This window comes from Gavialis gangeticus, unplaced genomic scaffold (assembly GCF_001723915.1).
Source record: "Gavialis gangeticus isolate Ggan-Ray unplaced genomic scaffold, GavGan_comp1, whole genome shotgun sequence".
Lineage (NCBI taxonomy): Eukaryota > Metazoa > Chordata > Crocodylia > Gavialidae > Gavialis > Gavialis gangeticus.
Window position 1 is genome coordinate 178,062,172 of NW_017729032.1, and position 9,128 is coordinate 178,071,299.

At 42.1% G+C, this 9,128-nt stretch overlaps 1 protein-coding gene across 1 annotated transcript in view; it reads right to left on the minus strand.

Annotated features, from left to right (window-relative positions):
* Window positions 1–9,128, minus strand: part of PIR (pirin) — a 120,227-nt gene that overhangs the window by 64,040 nt on the left and 47,059 nt on the right. The window contains exons 3-4 of the mRNA XM_019525069.1: window positions 6,298–6,381; window positions 5,555–5,761 (exon numbers count right to left, since the gene is read on the minus strand). Of these exons, the coding sequence (XP_019380614.1) occupies window positions 5,555–5,761; window positions 6,298–6,381 (291 nt within the window). The remainder of the gene's footprint in view (window positions 1–5,554; window positions 5,762–6,297; window positions 6,382–9,128) is intronic.

A 9,128-nucleotide genomic window follows, 5' to 3' on the forward strand; every position in this document is an offset into this window, starting at 1 on the left:
TTCTGCTCATTAAGGGACACTCCCTGCAGTTGGACTTGCTCTTGCATCAAAATATAGAGGTTTTGGCAGCCAGTCAGTTTACACTCTATCCAACATTTTGAATGTACCACCAGATGCAGGGCCTACAAGTTGCCTTCTTTGTGATCACTACTTATGAGCTGATTTGTAAATACAGCACTGAGTTTTGGCTGGAAGACAGGATATCTTAGACTGTCCAATTGATTTTACTGTCTTAAAAATGAGTGGATGTTATAGAAAAGTTTATCATTCCTTCAAATTTTGTCCATATACTTAGAAACACTAACACTTTCAGCTCTGAAAGTTAAAATCCTTTGCACACACATGCCCCCAACTTAAAACTTAAGGCTTCTTATTCTTTTCTTTTCCTTCTTTCATTTCTTCCAAGAATTTAGATTTAAGACTTTAAAATGTTACAAAATATAACAATTAAAAAGATGGTATAGCTTCCTTATATATTTGTTAAGAACCATTTCATCATGCAACCTGGCCCATTCAGTCCTTTTTATATACTTGGCTTTCATCGAAAATCAACTCTTCCATGAAGGCAAATTTCAAATATGTGGTGAGTTCAAGCACTGTGGCTGGTTCATATAAAATGTGTCTTAAAGATGTGGTTACATGCACAGTGATGGTCCTGCTCTGCTGGACAGCCATGTCTGAAATCCAGCTCCAACTGAAAAACACTTTTGTTAAGTCTTTCCCTGATTAAGAGAGTCTTTATCAATTATCAAATTACACTTAAGACATCAAAGTACCCATGTTCCCTTTACCTAGCGAACTGGCCTCTGATGATACAATGGATCAGATTTTATTTTGCCTATTAAGTGTCTATGTATGAACCTATTTTACTCTGTTCCAGTCCCTGAAAAACAGTTAACACAAAAGGTAGATGGACCTTCCTCCTGTTCATTGTTTTTTGTCATTTAGTCTTAAGGCTAAGATAATGACATGTTATAAGAATAGGTACATTGACATTTTTTCAGAGACTTGAACAGTGGAATAGGATCATCCTTTGGTATCTCAAAAATGGAGTGTGATCTGTCACAGTCTCCTCAGCCTAAGGAAGGGTTTTTAAACCCAAAAGCTTGCTAAAAAAAATTCCAACTATTTAAGTTGGTCTAATAAAAGATACCAGATTCACTCAAAGAACCTTGTCTGCCTACAGTCTCCTCAAGGAATCCAGTCAGAGCTCTTCAAATGCCCTACCTCAAAGTCCAGATCTGAAAAATGGGTTATTTTTATAAGACAAGCTCACAAACATTTCTACCTGAAAGTAAATCATCATCTGTTTTTGTACTACATCTCTGATGCAGTGTTCTCTAATTTACATATATCTGTTCTATCTTCTGCTTTTCAGTTGCATGGTCCTAATGTAAATTTTATGTAGCACCAGGGAGGGGCGTAGAGTGCCAGATATGTGTTTATCTTCACAGTCATTTATTTATAAAAATGAATTAAATATATTTGCATTGAAGGATGCCAGCCCTGTAGTTTGGTATGTCATTCCCAGTGTAAAAAGGCAACACTTACATATTGAATGAGAAAAAGAGACACCCCCTTCAGTTAGAAGTTCTATCTTAGGTTGTCATTAGCTTCCTTAGGCAAGATCAGTGATGCTAAGATTTTGAACAACTGGGATATGCGTTTTTCACAATTTTGAATAATAAAGTTGCTTCTTTTCATGTTTACTGAAAAGGGGAATGTGGATTTCAAAGGGGAATGTGGATGTTAAAGTACAGGCATTCTTTGGGGGTGTGCCAACCTCTCAAAATAAGAAACATCATATAATAAATATCTTTATAGAAGACAAACCTATAAGGTGTTTACAGTGAATGCCCTTTAGGTAACCTTCTGCATCTTTTGCAAAGTCAAAGCCACTCCCTGTGAGCCCATTCTTTCACTTACAATACCACTGATGATCACTGATTAAAGTCTACAGAACGGGGGTCAGCAATGTTTTCTGGCAGCAGGCTGGAATGAACCAGCTCAGAGTGAGGCAGGCTGGTACTAGGACCTGGACATTGCCACTGCTTCTCTCCACTGCCTGGCTGCGGTGTGGTGCAGGCAAAGGGGACCCTCTGCCCAGGCCCCCACCACCCAGCTGTGCTGCAAACAAAGCCCTTTGCCACCAAGTGCTGCTGAAGCCATGTCTCAGCAGGCTGGATCCAAAGGCTCCATGGATCAGAATCAGCTGGCCATGGATTGCAGATCCTTGCTTTAGAAAGTCCACATTATGTTGCTGCATGGACATTTCCTGTGGCCTAGGAGCAGCCTTCTGAGAAAAGAAGAGAAGAACGGCTGGTGCCAAATTATAATTGTATGCCAGAAAAATTAACTTGCTTCTGCTTAACGCTCCAAGCATGACAGATCACGTTTTATAGGCACAGAACCTATTATAAAATAAACAAAAATGACAAGAAAAAATGCAACAAAAATGTTTATGCCTTGCTAAGCATTCCTGAAGGTATTTATTTCCCCCCGCCCCTTCTTTTCATTTTTAATGTCTGAAGCTACAGATGGAACCTGTTACTTCATACTTCCTTAGCTAGGAAACAACCACTTATACACACTGCTATTAGAAGCCTATATATCTTTTGTAAGATTAAAGTACTGACTTTCTAAAAGAGATGTTCAAAGCAAACTGTTATATGTGAAGACTGTTTGTCTCCACTTAAAAATACTTAGTGCCGGAGTGTACCAAATGCTTACTGTCAAGTACTGAAGGTAGTAAAGGGCCCTACGAAATTTACAGTCTACAGGCCGTGTTCCACTCTTGGCACTGAAGCCTGAATAATTAGGTGTGGGCAGTCATGTAGAGCCCTATGGGAAAGGAGAGTAAATTCAAACTTGATGCAGTGGTAAGGAGGGAAGCAGCCCAGAGATTTAGTTCATGTTTTTGTGCCTCCCGCAGCAAAGATGCACCAAATCCAACAGCTAATTGAACTTTTGTCAACCATCTCGTGAGAGCTGCAGTTTGAACTGGCATCGAGACTGAACTCCCCTTGGATGTATAAAGAAAATATGTAATTACTTCTGAAAGGAGACAACTTTTCTGTGGTTGTATTGCTATATGGAAACTGTCAATGTCATAAAAAAAAGAAGTAGAATCTGGAGGCAGAATGGAGAGGCCAAAGTTCAACTTAGAAAGGGAGGGGATGGGCTCACTAGCTCCATGTGTGGGCAACGGGAACCAGATTAGCAAGCTGTGCAGTTTGTTTTTCCTTCGTAACCTTCTCTGATTAAAAGATCATGGCGGTTCACTGCAAAGACAAAAGCTCAGTCTTCCTTGACAAGCCACATTCCTATAGACCACAAAGGCATGTCCTCTCTTCCCAAAAAACATTATATATGAGGATACTGGCTTCATTTTTCATGTGCTACTAGATCAGTAAGTAACCAATATATAAAGCAGTCAATTAAAATGACTTGTATTAAATATAAAATTTATAAATGAGAATAAAGAAGCAACCCACTTACTCAAAGTCCAAAACCCTTTTCATTTGCAATAGCTACCAACACTGAATTACTATTTTGTTTAAATATATGATTTCACAGTGGAAGTTAAAACAGCACATTGAAGTATTTTGTCGGTTACTTGGCATTCCTTCCATAAGGTATACTGTCAACTTAAAAATAAAGCTTAGGGAATAGACATGTCACGATCCTAATATTAGACTCTGTCCGCATAATACCAGCCAGTTAATAGGTGCTCTGATGCCATTTCTTATCTGATCATTGTGATGGGCTTTTTGCTCTTCTCTGGGTTTTTTTAATATAGCTTAATTACAGAGCTTTTGTTGTGATGTATTTTATTTCCATTAATAGGAATTACAAGCATACACTAAGGAAAAATCGTGCTTGGCAGATTCGTCAAAAGGAATTTCTGGTTTCAAAATCTACAAATCTAATTGGAATTAAAAAGTAACATGAATCTTTGTTGCATATAAAGTAGTGAAGTATCAAGTGTGTGAAAAAGACCTATGAATACTTTCCAGGACTGATTTTTCTGCAACTTGTGGTACCATGCTAATATATCTGCACAGGTGTAAAATGCTGCCACTCTCAGAAAAGCATTATATGAATTTATCCCAGGTTTAAAATGATCACATAAGAGGCAAGGCAATGGAAATATGGCCTTCTTGATGCAGTTATTTTTTTTTTGCCATCATACATTATAAAAGATAAGTTTGAATAGAGCTGCACTTGAGTTGGTTCAGGGAATATGGGAATTTCCTTTACCTACTGCACCAATAAACAAGCAGAGGCCTTAAGCATAACAACTTCTAAAGGCATAAAATCTCCTGCATGCAAAAGCAAGGCTGCAAGAACACTGTGTGCAGAAGTGGAATTTGCTATACTGCAGCACTATGAATAGATGTAGTCATGGCCCCAGCTAGACTCACTCACGCTGGACCCAAGTCTCCAACACCTGGTACCCATGGTAATCATTGACTTGTGTGCAAAGTAGGTATGAAATACTGCCATCCTAGTTGCACATGTTTTGTATCTCCCTTCTTACAGATATAAATGACTACATAAAGTACAAAAGAGAACAGAATCAGACCTCAGGGCTCCCCAGTGTTGCCACAGCCACACTGTGGCCTTCTCACCACACCTCTTGTACATCTTAGCACTGGAAGCCTGCCTCACTTCACACAGGGTGAACTGACTGAAGTGATGAACTTCTCCTGCTCTATCCTGTACTCCTGCACCTGCGGGACAGGGGGATGGCTGTCTCAGCCTTTTATGAAAAACAGTGTGCATGCTATCTGGATTCCAAATGCAAAACCACCAGGAAAGAGTGACTTATTAGCAGGAAGGGCACAGAAGCAGCATAAAGTTCAGTTCAAACCATGCCCTCTGACCTTGCTCATCCTATGTTTCCTCCCTCCAGACTGCTAAGCTCACTGCCTAGACCCTCTCTCCAGCAGTTATGCCCAGTGGGTCTGCAGGATGCATTTTAACCCTTTTCTAGCAGGACTGATCCCTGCTTATAGCCAGACAAACACTTCCAGCCAAATGAAAAGATATTATTTAACTCTGAATATATACGGATGGGTCTGATTCAACAACCCTTGCAGCGAGTAGTTTTGTTCAGGTGAGTAATCACAGAGATTTAAATGGACTATTTGTGGGTAAAGGTGGCACAACACATCGTACATAAAGCCATTTTAACAGGTGCTAAACCATATTCCTCCCCAGGCTAAGGCATGTGGTCTCTAACACAGAGGGTTTGGTAGAGAATTCTGTCACATACATGATTTATAGTGCAATATATAAGGGAACACCTTGTAATAATATACCACATTTAAAAGAAACATACCTTACCAATTAGAAATGACAACACGGAACAATTACCACATACCCTTAACCTTCAAAGAATGTTTATAAAATGTAGTGGATCTCTCCTTTTAAAACCTAAGTGGACTGATAAAACAGTTGATGTTTAAACTTGTCTGCAAATGTCTGATACATAGATAATACATAAAAAGTATGTAGACTCCAGCTATGCCAATAACCTTGAAGAGTTTACCTTTATACCCAGTGCCTCTCCTGAAATGACAGATACAGTCACACCATTCTTGGTGGGCTTTGATATCTCTTCATTTTTCAGTTCTTGGTATTGGGGTTCCACCATTTTCTCTGAACTTCTCAAATTGACCCAGAGTTGCAGGCCATGCGCTGGCTGCTCTGAGCAGGGCATCTCTGTGTGCAGAATACCCCTCCCCGCTGTCATCCACTAAGACAGAAGAAGTAGAAGGAACAGAATACAGAGGGTCACAACACATCCATTGAATTAAAAAAACCTGGAGTGAAGGAAAAAGTTTTTACCCAGGACTAGTCAACGTAGTTGAAACTTCTGTCTGAATCAAACACAGATTACATAAATAACAATCATGTTGCTTATCTGTTTGTTTTTAAATGTTGAAATGCTGAGTTGAAAAAATAGCACTTGTTTGTTAATCTATTTGAACAACACAAGAAAGCACTGTTTATATGTAGATAAGTTTTAAATAACTCAAATATAAAAGTTCCCAGTAAAACATAGCATGCCAGGAATTTATCTGGAATGTAAACATGTTAAATGTGTGTGTGGGGGGGGAAAGTACAGTGTTGTGGCTGAGTTTAGCAGCCAGTTAAAATGTTTAACATAACAACAACAAAAAAGTTGTGTTTTGTTTTGTTTTTCTGAATTGCAGGATAATCACAAATTTAAAAGAAGAAAGGTAGAAGGATTAAAATGTCACCTACACTTCTCTGCCCATTTTCCCATACCTGTAAATCTCCTGGGTTCAGTTTACCAGCATGTCCACAGAAATCTTCATGAGCCATGGACCCACCTTCCAACAGACAAGTTACCTTTGGAGAACAGGGAAGGAAGATTAGTTGAATACACAGTCTTGCTTTAAAACAGTAACATAAAAGATCAATAATGCCTTTTTTACAAATAGATGTGCCCAATACACTGCAGCAGAACACAGGGGAACAGGCAAATTCCCAAAATCAATTCATAATGTTTCTCAACCTATGATATAAAAATTACCCATGTTGAAAAATATTAAGGCTTTCAGAGCAACTCTTGTTCCCATTGGGTGTGTCTACATGTGCATTAGATCCAGGAGTAGTTTACTTGACAGTGGTGTAAACACTCCCAGGCAGGTACCCACACATGCAGGGAAGCGGAAGCAGATCTGCTGCTAAATGGCAGCAAACTGCTCCTGTTCCTGAGGCCCTGCAATGGCTCCCTGTCACCATGGGAGGAACTCTAGGCTCCCCCTGCATGTTAGCAAGGGCTAGCAGGGAGCGCCGGCCCAGGAGATGGCTGTCTCTGGTTGAGGCTGAGACATTGCTCCCTGTCCCTGGGGGGCTGCCACTGGCAGGGCAAAGACAATGTTCCCCTGCCCTGGCAGCAGGGAACTCCTGGCCCCAGTTCCCTAGTTGGGGGTAGGAAACTTGGAAAGACCTGCCAGTGGGACAACTAGCAGTGGTCCTCAGCTGGGCAGGGATTACATGCAATTACAGAGCAAGGCAGAAAACAGGATCCCCATTCCATACCAGCGGAGAGCTCCCAGTGCCAGCTCCATAACCAGGGGTTGGCATTAAGAGATAAGGATCTCCCAGTGCTGGCCCTCTGGTTGCAGAGCACCCAGTGGGAGATAAGGCTCTCTCAGACCCCACTTCCCCATTGTGATCTCAGAGCGGGGAGCCTGAAGCTCCCTGCTGCTGGGGCAGGGGGACATGGTCCCCACCCGGGCTTCAGTGGTGGAGCCCGCCCCAGCAGTATGCAGCTCCCGGAGGGAGGGAGCAATCTCTCACCACCTGCTGGCCAGGTGACCGGGATCAGATTTGCTCCCAGTCAGACGACTACATGAGTGCTACTGCACTGTTACTAATCACAAGAAAATTTGCTACTTGCATTTGCAGGTAGCAAATTTATTTGCAATTAGTGAAGTTTACTGCAGAGTAAGCATGTGCATATGTAGATGCACACACTTACTGTGCAGTAAACTACTCTACTGTGCAGTAAGGCATCTAATGGCGATGCACCAGTCTTCCCTATTTTCCTTCTCTTTACTGTCTTTTCTCACCTTCTTTTCCTTTTCTCCCTTTCTTTTTTCATCATGCATTCCTCTCTTTTGTCTTGTTTTTCATTGGAAATTGCAGTATAATAACCAAGGCTCTGGCTCCTGTATGGCAGATGACAGAACAAAGTGCAATGGCCTCAAACTGCAGCAAGGGAAATTTAGGTTGGATATAAGGAAAATCTTTCTAGGAGGGTAGTGAAGCATGGGAGCTGATTACCCAGAGAGTTGTGGAATTTCCATCCTTAGAGGTTTTCAAGACCCAGGTAGACAAAGGCTTGGCTGTGATGATATAGTGGGGGATAGTTCTGCTTTGAGCAGGGGGTCAGACTAGATGAACTCCTGAGGTCCCTTCCAATCCTCATTTTCTATGATTCAGGCACAAAACTTGATAAGTTTTATGCCCAATGATAAGCTTTTTGGGTAACATGCTTGTAAGAAATCCATTTAATGAAAGAGATCCATTACAGGAGGTGATGACCCAGTACTGGACAATGGTATAATGAAATCTGGGTGAATCAGCCATTGTAGAATTTCCTAGTTAGTCCTATACCATCCACCATGTTGGGTGGAGACTCACCAGGAACACAAATGAGACGAGTATTTATGGCTTAAGTATCTTTGTGCTCCAGTTATTCTTAGCTGCTCTTAAAATGAGGTCACGGGCAATAATAGCTGAGCACAAGTTACTGCCTTCTTGCACTTACTGGGCATATCTACATGAGATGCTTTACTGATTAGTAAGCATCTACATCTACAAGTGCAGATGCTTACTGTGCAGTAATTTGCTCTAATAGTGAGTAACGTTGCTACCTGCAAATCCAAGTAGCAAATTTACTCAAGATTACTTACTGTGCAGTAGCTCACATGTTGTAGTGCCTGACCAGGAGCAAATGTGCTCCTGGTCAGCCAGGCAACAGGGGGCAGGAGATTGCTCCCTGCCTCCTGGGAGCTGCCAGCTGCCAGGGCAGGCTTCACCACCAGAGCCTGGGTGTAGACAATGTCCCCCTGCCCTGGCACCAGGGAATTCCCAGCCCCTGCTCTGCAATTGCAGGGCTGGGTCTGGGGGATCCTTATCTCCCAGCCCGTGCCCCACAGTCACGGGGCCAGTGTTGGACCCACAACTGCACAGCTGGCACTAGGAGAAAAGGATCTCCCAGCCTGGGTCCCATGACTGTAAAGCAGGGGCTGGGAGCTCCCTGCTGCCAGGGCAGGGGGACTTTGTTCCTGCCCAGACTCTGGTGGTGGAGCCTGCTCTATAAGCAAGCAGCTCCCAGAGGCAGGGAATAATGTCCCAGCCCCTGCCAGAAGACAGCTGTCTCTTGGCAAAGCACCGAGGGGGAGGCTAAAGCTACCTCTGGCTGTTGCAGGGGGCTATGGCAGAGCAGGTGCACACTGCTGCTAGGAGCATAAAATCTATTCTTATTTCTTTATCAGCAATTTGAACGATGGGGTGAAAAGCAACCTGTTTAAATTTCCTGATGGTACCAAAATTTGGGGTGAGGTGAGCACGCTAGTAGAGAG